The sequence below is a fragment of the Tupaia chinensis genome, unplaced genomic scaffold (assembly GCF_000334495.1).
Source record: "Tupaia chinensis unplaced genomic scaffold, TupChi_1.0 Scaffold000146_1, whole genome shotgun sequence".
Lineage (NCBI taxonomy): Eukaryota > Metazoa > Chordata > Mammalia > Scandentia > Tupaiidae > Tupaia > Tupaia belangeri.
In genome coordinates, this window is record NW_006159616.1 from 17,649,485 (window position 1) to 17,663,936 (window position 14,452).

General features: G+C 46.2%; 1 protein-coding gene across 1 annotated transcript; it reads right to left on the minus strand.

Moving 5' to 3' along the window:
- Positions 1-10,121: 10,121 nt before the first annotated feature.
- LOC106734559 (60S ribosomal protein L22-like 1) lies at positions 10,122-10,733 on the minus strand. The gene is made up of 2 exons (XM_027770662.1): positions 10,532-10,733; positions 10,122-10,258 (listed from the first exon to the last, which is right to left on the minus strand). Exons 1-2 carry the CDS (start codon positions 10,731-10,733, stop codon positions 10,122-10,124), a joined length of 339 nt encoding a protein of 112 aa, XP_027626463.1.
- Between the last annotated feature and the right edge of the window lie 3,719 nt (positions 10,734-14,452).

The window sequence follows — 14,452 nt, forward strand, 5'->3', positions numbered from 1 at the left end:
AAACAAGAGTTTCCTTTCTTCCCTGTAGAAGCCAGGGAGTCCTACGTCCTACAAAGACTGAGGAGGGGCCTGCAGATCCCAGTAGAGGGGTGCCAAGAGAAGGGCCACTGTCAGTCACCTTCCCATCATTTCATGAGGATTCTCTGAGCATCTGCTGGAAGGTGGGGTGTTCTGCCCCCAGGCTCCAGACCAACAGCCTGTGCTAGCAACCAGGGCCCCTGGGTAGGAAGACAGTGCTGATGGGAAGGAGGAGGGTCACGAAATTAGAAAGCACCCCATAAACCATGATGGCCCAGGCTCTGGTCTGGGTGGCGGACTGTGAGGGAAGCTGTGCGCGTTACTGAAGAGTAGAGTTAAGACAGCAGGTGAGCCCCTCAGCAGGGTTGTGCTGCGTCGTCACCTCTGTCACCTCTCTGGGCCCAGCCGCTAGACTACGCTCCTGGAGGGCAGGGCAGGGCTGAGTGTGTCTCCGTGTCCCCAAGGCACTGGACACTCAATAAACACGGCAGACTAGTGAGTAGGTGATGTGATTGGACTGCTCTGTACTGACCCCTGGACAGGCTGGCTTTTGCCCTAATTCTCAAGCCCAGGCCTCTGCGCCCACTTTTGAATATTTACTCCCTGATGGCGTGTGCTCCGGGAAGGGTGCTGAGAGGAGGGAGGACAGTTCCCTCTTACTTTCCCTGTTCCTGAGAAAGCACGCCTGCTGGTGGCTGTCATCCTGAGCTGCCAGGAGCAAGTGGGGATAAGGGGCAGGTAACCCCGTCCCACTCTGTGAGTTCCAGGCTCCCTCCTGGATCTCGCCTCTGCACCAGGCACACACCAGATTTTGCCTTGTCTCCTTAAATAAGAACTCTCGGGAACAGCAGTTAGCGTAATGGCTATGTCACTGGACTCCCAGATAGTAGACCAAGGTTCGAATCCCAGACCCGGTGGCTTAAACTCACGCTGGGCGCGTGTGCGTGCGTACCTAGGATCCCAAGAGGAGAACGGAGGAGAAGGGACTGTGGTGTGGCCATCCCCCTGGGGGTGATTTCTCACTTTCTGTCTCTCTGTCTCTCTCTGTCTTTCTGGCAAGTGCATGTACCCTATAGCAAAAACCTTTGGTGAAGTGTGTGTACCCCAAAAAAAAAAACCAAAAAAAAAAAAAAAAAAAAAAAAAGAACTCTCAGTAGAAGTTAATAGCCTGAGGCCCCTGGCCTTTCAGCCTCACCTGCCCCTTCTTTTTCTTGAGTGCCCCTGTTGGCCTCCAGGTGTAAACTGGTGCATACAGACCAGTCCGGTGACTCTCTGTCGGGCGTTCTGGGGAACCTGTGTCACGAGGCCGATCTTGTCCTGGCGGGGAGCTGCAGCATGCCTAGGCGAGTGAGGTTCTGGCCCCAAGATAAGAAGCCAGGGTGCCCCAGCAGAAATGTGTAAGAAAGGCTTAGATAATCTTGGCTGGTGCTCCAGGCTGAGCTTATGAAACAGGGACGCCAACAACCTCTTCCACAGGTGCCTACAGGCTCCTCCTGGCAGCTCCCCAGAGCTCTGTCTGACAGTTGAAGGTGAGTACAAGGCAGTGGGCTTTTCAGAGGGAGGGAGACTCTTCCAATAGAGGAGCATTTTGTGACCCCACCTCTTGCCCAGCTTGGGATGCCCGCTCTGAGATGGTTCCATGACTGCATCTAACTCCCTGTCTGGTTACCACCCAGCTATAGAGAAGGCTCCCATGCCTTTCTCTCATAAAGTTAGCAGCCAAAATGATGCAATGGTTTGAGGATGACCAGAGCACTGAGCTGTCTGGGGACCCATCTTTGCTGAGTTTCTGAGGAAATTCAGGTCCGGGACAGGCCCCAACCTGTTCCTCCAGCACCGGACAACTAGGAGAGTTCAAGCCTTGTTTCCATAAGGGTGAGGAGAAACAGCGTGTTCTTGTCAGAGAGGACTCCGCTCAGAAATATCTACAAATTGCTCTGCCCCATGTGAGTCCCAGACTTCCTCTGGCTCACCCGGGAGAAGACTGGCATTAACTAGCCTGCGGGGATACCTGCAAGAACCTGCAGCCCTGCTGATCCCCTCTGCAAGGGTTCCCCATGCTTTGGGGGTCTCTGCTCCAGAGGTGGTGGCAGGATAGAGGGGGCTTTCTTGCCTCACGTGCAGCACTTACTATTCGGGCCGCTGCTAACTTGGCAGAGTCAAAAGGTGTCTTGGGCAGCCAGGGAGTAGGGGCGGCCTTGCGGTCCTCACTGGGAGTCTGGAAGTCTGTTTAGGTGCACACCCACAACATCAAGGCCATGTTTATTTTAGTTTAGTTTTAGTTTTGCTATAGAGCATGTGTGCTCACCAGAGAGACAGAGGGAGGGAAAATGAGAAATCACCCCCCAGGAGGTGTGGTTACACCTCAATCTCTTCTGCTCCATCCTCCTCTCAGGATTTGTGGCACATGTGCACACGTGCTTGGTATGATTTTCAACCAGCTGGATCTAGGACTTGAACAGCAAAGTAAGACACGTGAGATCCAGCTGCCTTAACCTGTATACTACCTATTGGTCAGTGTTTACTTTTTGTTAATGAAAGAGAGAACGAGGGAGATAGTAGATCCTTTTGACAGGGTGTCCCTGTTGATATTCTCCTGCCCTAGCCTCCCAGTTAGCTAGGACCACAGGCACTCCATACTGCGCCTGTCCAGGTTTGGCCTGAATCAGAACTTGGGCTTCCCGTGTGGCCCTACCCTCTTATAGTGGCACCCTACTGTCTGTGCCACTGCAGCCAGGCTCCCTTATCTATCTATCTATCTATCTATCTATCTATCTATCTATCTATCTATGTATTTATTTATTTTTTGCTGTAGGGCGCATGTGCTTGCCAGAAAGACAGAGACAGAGAGACAGTGAGAAATCACCCCCCAGGGGGGATGGCCACATTGCAATCTCTTCTCCTCCATTCTCCTCTCGGGATCTTGGGCACGCATGCACATGCACCCAGCGTGAGTTTAAGCCACCGGGTCCAGGACTCGAACTGCAGATCAACTACATGGGAGTTCAGTGACATAGCCATTATGCTAAGTGCTGGTTCCCCATATTTATTTTGTAAAAATGTTCATGCAAGGCTGGCAGGTGACATGATGGTTAAGGATGCTGGACTCCCACATGGCCAATAGTGGTTCAAGTCTTGGACCTGGTGACTTGCTTTCTTGCTTTCTCTTCCTCTCTCTCTCTCACACTCTGTCCCTCTCTGGTTAAATTAAAATATATAAAGTTAATTAAAATAATGAAAACAAAAAGTCCAGGTTGTTAAAGCTGGTATTTTTTTTTTTTTTTAAGAATTATTTATTGGGACCAGCAGTTAGCATAATGGCTATGTCGCTAGACTCCATGTAGTCGACCGCGGTTCGTGTCCTGGACCTGGTGGCTTAAAACTCATGCCAGGTGTGTGTGCATGCATGCCTGCCCAAGATCCCGAGAGGAGAATGGAGGAAAAGGGATTGCGGTGTGGCCATCCCCCCAGGGGGTGATTTCTCACTTTCTGTCTTTCTGTCTCTGTCTGTCTGGTGAGTTCACGGGTCTTATAGCAAAAACCTCTCAAAAAAACCCAAATTATTTATTATGTAGGGGCCAGCAGGTGGCATGGTGGTTAAAGGTGCTGGATTCCCATATGGCTGATCGTGGTTCAAGTCCCGGATCTGGCAGGTTCTTTTCTTGCTTTCTCTTTCTTTCTCTCTATTCATACTAAAGAAGAAGAACAATTAAAAAAAATAAAATAAATAATTCTTTTTAAAAGTTGGGGCTTGCAGGTGGTGTGGTGATAAAGGGCATTGGATTTACACATGGTTGACCGTAGTTCAAGTTCCAGACCTGGTAGCTTTTCCTTTCTCTCTGTCTGATCAAAATTAAAAAAAATAATAATAATAAATGGAATTAAATAAATAAATAATTCTTTTTTAAAAGTTCATTTAAAAAAAGTTTAAAAAATTATTTACTGGGGCCGGCAGGTGGCATGGTGGATATGGGACTCCCACACAGCCGATTATGGTTTGAGTCCTGGACCTGGCAATTTTTTCTCTCTCTCTCTGTCCCTTTTTAGTCAAAAATGAATAGATAAAGTTAAATAAAGTAATTCTTTTAAAAATTATTTATTTAATTTTATTTATTCATTCATTTATTTTAATTTGACCAGAGAGAGACAGAGAAATTAATTGATTGATTTTAATTTGACCAGAGAGAGACACAGAGAGAGAGAAACTGAGAAAGCAAACCACCAGGCCCAGGACTTGAACCATGATCAGCCATGTGGGAGTGTCCAGTAACTTAACCACCACGCCACCTGCTGGTCCCTAAATAAAGTAATTCTTAAAAAATAGAAAAGACCACTCTTTTTTTTTCTTTTTCTTTTTTTTTTTTTTTTGAGAGGTTTTTTCTATAGGGTGTGTACGTGCGCGAGACAGAGAGAGAGAGACAGAAAGTGAGAAATCAGCCCTCAGGAGGGATGGCCATGCCGCAATCCCTTCTCCTCCATTCTCCTCTTGGGATCTTGGGCACGTATGCACACGTGCCCGGTGTGATTTAAGGCCACCGGGTCCAGGACTTGAACTGCGGTCGACTATGTGGGAGTCCAGTGTCATAGCCATTATGCTAACTACTGGTCCCAAGACCACTCTCTTTTTAAAAAAGTTACTTAATTTCATTTGTTACTACTATTACTTTTTTAAAGAATTATTTTCTTTAACTTTATTTATACTTTTTTTAAATTTTATTTTTAATTTGACTAGAGAGAGAGAGAGAAAGTGAGGAAGCAACCTACCAGGTTCAGGACTCAAACTGTAGTCGCCCATGTGGGAATCCAGTGTCTTTAACCACCACACCATCTGTCGGCACCACTATTACTTTTTAATTTATCCAGAGAAAGACAGAGAGAAAGAGAAAGCAAGCCACTAGGTCCAGGACTTGAACTGTGGTCAGCCACGTGGGACCCTAGCACCTTTAACCACCACACCACCTGCTGCCTCTGCTAAAGCTGTTCTAAAGAACTAGCCAGTGCTAGCAGATGGTGTAGTGGTTACGTCGCTGGACTCCTATATGACCGACTGGTTTGAGTTCCAGACCCAGTGGCTTGAAAATCATGCTGGACGTGTGTGTGGGTGCCCGAGATCTCAGGAGGAGAATGAAGGAGAAGGAATTGTGGCATGGCCATCGCCTGCCCGCCCCAGGAGGTGATTGTTACTTTCCCTCTCACTGTCTCTCTCCCTCTCTCCAGTGAGCACATGCGCCCTAAGGTAAAAGCCTCTTAAAAAAGAAGAAGAAGAAGAAGAACAAACCTAGCTTAGGTGCTGTCTTCCCTGGTTTCACTTTTGGTCTGGGCCTGCATGAGTGTAGCTGTGTCTCTGGGGAGGGAGAGTGTGTGCGTGTGTGTGCCCCTACACATTCACATGGCCTTGGCTGCCCTTCAGAAAGCTGCCTGGGCATGTGATATGGGGAAAACGGCAGCCACCCACCGAGAGTTCCCAATGAATAACTAGTTTCACTCCAGGTTTTCAGAGGCCCTGGCAAAGACCCAGGCGCTTAGAGCAGTTCTAATAAACCTGAACAATGGTTTCGGCAACGTGAGAAAGTGGACACACCCTGTAAGCCCATGCAGTGTCTTGTCACCTGAAGTCCACTGGAGGGCAGCAGGGAGCTGATGCCCAATAGAGCTGATGGCATAAATGGGGCTGAGGTCCCCTGGGCTGCCAGGAAGTGGAGGAAGAATATTCCAAGCTGAGTACGTGCTCACTGCTGGTTCTGTTGTGGAGAGCCACCCATCTTGGTATTCAGTGTATTTGGATGTTTGATAAACCTCGGGGAGTATAGATCTAGGTAATTTTTTAAAAAATGTATAATTTCAGTTTTTTCCCCCCAGAGGACAGTTCTTCAGTCCTTAAAGACCCAGCTCCTTACATGGGCTTTGGTGGAGGGTGAGGGGCAGCACCCGCAGGTCTAAATCGGGGTGGGGGTGTTGGTCCTCCTGAGCTTCACGAGATGGGTTCCTGACTCCCTTGCTGTGAATGGCACAACTCACACAGTAATGCATCTCCACATACAGCTTGGGGCGCACATAGGCATTGAAAATACTTGTCAGGGATGTCCCTGACAGCTGCGGCCTCTACATCATTGGACTACCACGTAGTTAACCACAGTTCAAGTCCTGGAACAGGTGGTTTGAGATTCATGCCGGGTGTGTGTGCCTGTATGCCTAAGATCCCAGGAGGAGAATGGAGAAGGGATTGTGCTATAGCCATTCCCTCTGGGAGGTGATTTCTCACTTTCTGTCTTTCTGGTGAGTGCATGCACCCTATAGTAAAAAAAATTTCCCTTAAAAATAATGAAATTAAATTTTTAAAAATTCTAAAAAAACAGAGGCAGATCTTTTTTTAATTATTTATTTTTTAGGAGACTGGCAGATGGTGTAATGCTTATGTCACTTGACTCTCTCCCATGTAGTCAACAGCACTTTGAGTCCCGGACCTGACAGCTTAAAACTCACGCTGGGCACACATGCGTGTGTGTGTGTCCAAGACCCTGAGAGGAAAATGGAAGAGAAGGGATTGTGGCGTGGCCATCCCCCCTGGGGGGTGATTTATCGCTTTCTGTCTCTCTGTCTCTTTCTGTCTCTCTGTCTCTTTCTGTCTCTCTGTCTCTTTCTGTCTCTCTGTCTCTTTCTGTCTCTCTGTCTCTTTCTGTCTCTCTGTCTCTTTCTGTCTCTCTGTCTCTTTCTGTCTCTCTGGCAAGGGCACATGCCCTACAACAAAAATCTTTACAAAATTTTTAAATTTTTACCATTTTTTCCCCTTTAATTTGCCATAGAGCATATGAGCTCACCAGAGAGAGGGAAAGTGAGAAAACAAGCCACCAGGTCTAGGACTCAAACTGTGGTCAGCCAAGTTGGAGTCCAGCACCTCAACCACAGTGCCACCTGGTGGCCCATGGAAGATCCTTTTATTTATAGGGTTTTAGATGGTTTATTTAGAGGGTGCTTGCACTTGCAGAGAGAGACAGACATAGAGAGGGAGTGAGAGAAAGCACCCCCAGTGGGGTGTGGTCAAGCTACAATTCCTTCTCCATTTCCCCACAGTGTCAAGATTTTGAGCATGGGGGCCAGCAGGTGGCATGGTGATTAAGGGCACTGGACTCCCACATGGCTGATCACTGTTCAATTCTTGGACCTGGTGGCTTGCTTTCTCATTTTCTGTCTCTCTCGCTTTCTCCCTATCTATCTCGCTCTGGTCAGATTAAAATTAAATTAAATTAAATTTTAAATTAAATTTAAAAAGATTTTGAGTGTGTACACACATGCCGGCATGTTTTCCAAGCTGCTGGGGCCAAGATTCAAACTGCATGGTTGGCCATGTAAGATGACCTGGGTCTCTTAACCACAAGCCATGGCCAGCCCAGATCTAGATTTTGGAGGCTTGCTTTCTCACTTTCTCTCTCTCTGTCTCACTCGCTCTCACTCTTGCTCTCACTCTGCCCCTCTCTGGAAAAATGAAAATAAATAAATAAATAAATAAAGTTAAATAAAATAATTATTTTTTTGGAGAGGTTTTTGCCATAGGGTGTGTGTGGTCGCCAGAAAGACAGAGAGAGACAGAGAGATAGAAAGTGAGAAATCACCCCCTAGGGAGGATGGCCATGCCACAATCCTTTCTCCTCCATTCTCCTCTCAGGATCTGGGCACACATGCACATACACCCGGCATGAATTTAAGCCACCGGGTCTGGACTCGAACCGCAGCGCAGTGTGTGGAAGTCCAGCAACATAGCCATTATGCTAACTGCTGGTCCCAGTAAAATAATTCTTAAAATAAAAAAAAAACCTATTACAAAATTAGTTTCATACTTATAGACTCCCAAGTATGAAAATAAATAATTAAATACTGACTTCATGTCCCAGTGGTTAAAGAGGCCAAATTCCACATGGCAAACGACATGACCGAAGTCCCAGACCTGGGAGCTCAAGAAACATGCCAGGTGCATGAGCGTGTTGCCCCAAATCTTGAAGGTAGGGAGAGATGGAAGAAAAAGGATTGTAGTGTACCCCGTCCCATGGGGGATGTTTTTACCTCTCCCTCTCTCTATGCCGTCTGTCCCTCTCGTGAGCCCCTGCACCTTCTAGCAAATAAAAAAAAATAATGAAAAAAAAAGAGGGACCAGCAGTTAGCGTAATGGCTATGTCGCTGGACTCCCATGTAGTCGACCGCAGTTTGCATCCCGGACCCAGTGGCTTAAACTCACGCTGGGCGCGTGTGCGTGCGTGCCCAAGATCCCGAGAGGAGAATGGAGGAGAAGGGATTGCAGCATGGTCATCCCCCCGGGGGGTGATTTCTCGCTTTCTGTCTCTCTGTCTCTCTCTGTCTGTCTGGCGAGCACATGCACCCTATAGCAAAAAAAAACCTTTCCAAAAAAAAAAAAAAAGTAAAAAAGAAAATGTTTTTATTCAGAATTTTTAAAATAAGTCATCAAACTTGTGGTACTTAGAGATTCATTTTCCATCCTTTTGCTTTCTCTCTCTCTTGATTTGCTATGTTTTTTTGGATTTATTGTAGGGCACATGCACTTGCAAGAGAAAGAGAGAGGCAAAGTTAGAAAGCACTCTCCAGGGGGGATGCCCACACCGTGATCCCTTCTCCATCTTCCTTTTGGGACTTCATACTCACAGGCCCCTGGTGTGTTTTCCAAGCCACTAGATTTGGGCCTTGAACCACACAGATGATCATGTGGGATCCAGCCTCCTTAACCACCACGCAACCTGGATGGCCCTCCCTTAGAGTTCCTATTTTTAAAGATTTTTGCCATCGGGTGAGTGCACTCATTGCAGAGAGAGAGGGAAAGTGAGGAAGCACCTCTGGGGGCTGCGGCCATGCTGCAATCCCTTCTCCACTGTTCTCTCAGGATTTGGGGTATGTATGCACATGTGCCCAGCACCATTTTCAAGCTGTCAGGTCCAGGACTTGAACCACACAGCTGGCCATGTGGGCTGGATGTGAATTGCCTTAATCATCACCCCACCTCTGGCCCTCCTTTAGGTCTTTTAAGATGGCATGGGGGGTAGCAGGTGGTGTGGTGGTAGGGCACTGGATTCCCACATGGCCGACCACAGTTCTAATCTGGATCTGGCAGCTTGCTTTCTCACTTTCTCTCTCTCTCTCTCTCTCTCCTCCCCCTCTTGTCTACTTAAAATAAGAACAATAAATAAAGTTAAATAAAATAATTCTTAAAAAAAAAAAGAGATGGCATTGAGGGACCAGCAGATGGCATAATGGTTATCTTTCTGGACTCCCACATAGTTGACAGCAGTTCAAGTTTTGGATGCGGTTTAAAACTCACGCTGGGCACATGTGCATGTGTGCCCAAAATCCCAAGAGGAGAATGGAGGAGAGGGGACTGCAGCATGGCCATCTCCCCCCAGAGGGTGATTTCTTGCTTTCTGTCTCTCTGTCTTTCTAGTGAACATACATGTCCTATAGTAACAATCTCTCTAAAAAAATTAACTAAGATGACATTGGGCCAGCAGGTGGTGGGGTGGTTAAGGTATTGGACTCCCACATGGTCGGGTCCCAAACCTTGCAGCTTGCTTTCTCACTTTCCCTTGTTCTCTCTCTCTCTTTCTCTCTTTCTGTCTCTCTCTGGTGAGCACATGTGCCCTATAGCAAACTAAAAATATAATAATAGGGGCTGGCAGGTGGCATGGTGGTTAAGGGCACTGGACTCCCACATGGCCAACCGTGGTTTGAGTCCTGGACCTGGTGCTTTCTCACTTTCCCTCTTTCTCTGTCCCTCTCTGGTCAAATTAAAATAAAGTTATATAAAAATAATTCTTTAAAAAATAATAAATACATTTTAAAAGTCTATAAGAGTGGCATTAATTGCTGCCCCCTCCAGGGCTATAGTTCTATCTTGTCAGGGCAGCAGTTTCAGGTTCACACGAGATTTCTTTTCTTTTCTTTTCTTTTCTTTTTTACAAGCTGTGATTTTTATTCATTAATAAACTAAAAGTCTATTTCCAGATGGTTCTTCCTCATGTATCCTGCATGTTTTACTTAGTAAGCAAAGCCCGGAAAGGTGAGGCTTCAACTAGTCCTCAGACTCTTACCCTTCTTCATCTTGACTAATCTGGAAGCAATGAAGCTTGTGTCTCCTTGTCAGGTGCAACCACACGAAGCCAATCATGAAGGTTGTTCCTCTTAAGGTATTTCTTGGTGAGGTATTTCAAATACCTTTTAGAGAACTGTTTCTCGGAAACAACTGTGATTTTATTCTTTTTTTTTTTTTTTTTTGAGAGGTTTTTGCCATAAGGAGCGTGCACTCGCCAGACAGACAGAGAGAGACAGAGAGACAGAAAGCGAGAAATCACTTCCCAGGGGGGATGGCCACACCTCAATCCCTTCTCCTCCATTCTCTTCTCGGGATCTTGGGCATGCAAGCACATGCACCCGGTGTGAGTTTTAAGCCACCGGGTCTGGGACGCGAACTGCAGTCGACTACATGGGAGTCCAGCGACATAGCCATTACGCTAACTGCTGGTCCCTGTGATTTTATTCTTGAGGTGTTCAATGTGAACTACATTTCCAAGGTTGCCAGTTTTCCCATGGACTTTAACCTTTTCCCACAGAAGCTGTTCAAAATTTCCAGAGTCAAAAATTCCATCTTCTACTGGATGAGTAAGGTCCAAACTAAACTTCCAGGTTGACCTCTTAGGCTTCTTGTCTTTCCGCACCATCTTGGCAGCCAGTCATGTGGTCAGAAAGCCCCACTGTGAAGTTCTTGCTCCACAAGTCAGAGTTAATCAGGGGACTGCATCAAATATCAAGCGTCTATATTCCAGCCATACCTTCAGAGACCAGGGAAATGACCAGTGTTCACTCACCCAGTAAACCCACTGTGAGCCAAACGGGGCCAGGACACCTTTTGTTACCTGACCTCCACTTCATCCCACTCTGAGAGATGCAAGGTGACGCTGGGTCTCTGAGGAGTGACATGAGCTCAGATGGTTTGCCCAGAGATCCCAGAAATGTCTGTGTGTTCCTCCCTCCCCACTATCCAAATAATGCCATCGGTTCCTTTGGGGACAGCTAGGGGAATTCACACTGTATACATTTGCTGTGGATCACAAGGTCTTTCTCCTGGGGACTGAGTGTTCCTCTGTCAAAGGGTTCTAGGTTCAAATGCTGTCTCAGGCACGGCCGCTGGGCCAGAGGTCATTCCGTTTGCTAAGGCTGTTGCCACGATCTCCTCGTGGTCTGTCCTTTGCCGTGTTTAGTCGTACAGCCTGGGGTGGCACTCCTGCTGCTTCTCCATCTAGTTTGCCCCTGGAGACATCTCGTCCTTGGAACCATCTCCACAGTCCTCTATGCATGGGATCTCCCTGGCTGCTGCTCTGTCTTTGCTGATCACTAGGATTCCAACTCCCTAGTTTCTGACAGTTAAATGCCACCACTGGGTCTCTGCTGTTTTGGAGTCCCTCATGCTGGATGGCAGTGCTCCTGGTGCTAGGACATCATCCCTGCCATCAGGCACCATTTTACTTCTTTGTGACACCTCCACTGCTACTTTCTGACTGACCTGGCAAATGGTATCCTCTCCCGGTCTCCCCAAGGAACCCAGTCACTTGGGGGCTTCCAGCCTTCTAGAAGATGTGGATTGCAGCATGGCTCCCTCTCTGAGCCATTGAAATCTTCTTCCACAGTTGGCCTAACTTAGTGTAGGCCATCCTCTTGCTCATGCTGCTCAGAGCCAGCTTAGCAGTGTGCTCACACTGTCTCTATGCTGGGGTGATAAATCCAGTCTCCTGTGACAGCACCCCCAAAGCAATACAGTCCCCCTTATCCAAATGAGCTTCCTGCTCTTTGTCAGCATCCTCTGCATCCAGTCCTCCATGGACGCTTGCAAACCTGCAGCTCCTTTGGGTATGTCCTCTGTTATAGTCTCAGAATGCCCCAGCCGGGCTATGTAATGCCTGAACTCCCTAGTGGCTGGGAGGGGAGATCCTAAGGGGTATGTGTCCTGCAGCAATTTGACCAGTCCCACTTTCCATGCAGTTTCTATCCCACTGTCTTTACTTTCTGATGTATCACCGTAGGCCATTCCTTTCCATGGTGTACCAGGTGCAGAGAGCTGAATAGCGTCACTCCCAAATTTGCACCCAACTGGAACCTTGGAATGTGATCTTATTTGGAAATAGGGTGTCTGCAGATGTTGAATGAGGATTAGGGTGGGTCTTAAATTCAATGACTGGTGTCCTTATAAAGACAGGAGAGGAGGGAACCAGCAGTTAGCGTAATGGCTATGTCGCTGGACTCCCACATAGTCGACTGTGGTTCGCGTCCCAGACCTGGTGGCTTAAAACACACTGGGCGCATGTGCGTGCATGCCCAAGATCCTGAGAGGAGAATGGAGGAGAAGGGATTGCGGCGTGACCATACCCCCTGGGGGATGATTTCTCGCTTTCTGTCTTTATGTCTCTCTCTGTCTGTCTGGCGAGCGCACGCACCCTATAGTGAAAACCTCTCAAAAAAAAAAAAAAAAAAAAAGACAGGAGAGGATACAGAGACTGAGTGAAGACAGACACAGACAGATACTGAGTGAAGATGGAGGGACGCAACCACTTACTTTAGAAGCTGAACAACATATGAAGACAGTTTATCTCTAGCTCAGTGTTTGGTTTTGTAAGTAGTTTTACAGTGTGTGTTAATGGATTGTGGAATGAAGCTCTCTTTCAGAGATAAGCATGTAATTTTTCACTGTAAATCTCAACCCATGCATGGAATATCAGAAAGTTCTTTGGCAGAATGACTCCACTCTTGGAGCTGCACTTCATACCTAAAAGATCTTTGTTGTAGCTGAAAGATCTTTGGAGGGATACAACCTGAGGCACCAGAAGCTCGAAGTGAGGACAAACACTTCATTAGAGCCCACAGAGGGAGCAAGGCCCTGCTGATACTTGACTTCAGATTTATGGCCTTCATAACTGTGAGAGAATAAATTTCTGTTACCTTTATTTTTAAAATTTTGTCAGAAGGTGCATGCACTTGTAAGAGAGAGAGAGAGAGAAAGGGACAGGAAGAGGGAGAGGAAAAAACTGCTCCCTAATGGAGATGGCCATGCTGCAATTCCTTCTTCTACATTTCTCCACCCTGTTAGGATTTGGGGCACATATGCACACAAAGTGTGTTTTTCGAGCACTTGACTCCAAAACTCACCTTCCTATTGGCCATGTGGGAATCCAGCTCCCTGATCTACCAGCCCATTGGAGTGGCATAATTTCTGTTATTTTATTTTATTACTTTTTTGTTAAAGAATTATTTTGTTTAACTTGAACCATGGCCGGCCATGTGGGAGTCCAGCGCCCTTAATGACCATGCAACCTCCTGCCTCCCCCTTTTTAAAGAATTATTTTATTTAACTTTATTTATTTATGTATGTATTTAAAATTATGTATTTATTTATTTTATTCCACTTGTCTTTATTATTTGTAATTTGACCAGAAAGAGACAGAGAGAGAAAGAAAAAGGGAGAGAGCAAGCCACCTGGTCCAGGATTCAAATTGTTGTCAGTCATGTGGGAATTTAGCACCCTTAACCACCATGTCACCTGCTGACTCCTTATTTATGTATTTTAATTCGACCAGAGAGGGACAGAGTGAGAGAGGGAGAGAGCGCAAGTCAACAGATCTGTGACTCAAACCATGGTCAGCCATGTGGGAGTCCAATGCCCTTAGCCACCATGCCACCAGTTGGTCTCCAATTCCTGTTATTTTATTTTATTTATTTATTTATTTTAAAAAGTGTTGCATATTCTTTATTTGTATATACTAAAATGGCTAGTATACAAGAATCACACTAAAATGTCTTTCAATAAGTAAAAAACAGTGTTTTGGATACAGGGAATTCCCATTAGATTGGCAGAGTTATAACCAAATAGAGAAAGGTGACTTGACTCCCTTATCTTTTTTTTTTTTTTTTTGTCTTCCTTATCTTCAGACATTGCCTGTAAAGGGTTAATGGACACAAATTAAAACACAAGTGAGTCTGCTTAGTTTTTTTTTTTAATTAATTTATTTATTAATTCTCTTTACACCATCCCAACACACAAATGAATTTTCCATCCAAAATACACTGTGCATTGTCTGAGTCTGCTTAGTTTTGAGAATTGAAGGGATTTCTCTCGCATTTATATTTTCATATAACCAGTTACATATAAGTTTAAATAAAAAACCAATCCCCAGTATTCTTTGAGATGGCATTCACCATCGTTGTAGAAAGATGGATATCACTAATGAATTACCAAGTATGTCTCTTTGTTTTTTTTCTTTTGGGAGAGATTTTCACTGTAGGGCGTGTGCACTCGCCAGACAGACAGAGAGAGACATAGAGACAGAAAGCGAGAAATCACCCCCCAGGGGGGATAGACACGCTGCAATCCCTTCTCCTCCATTCTCCT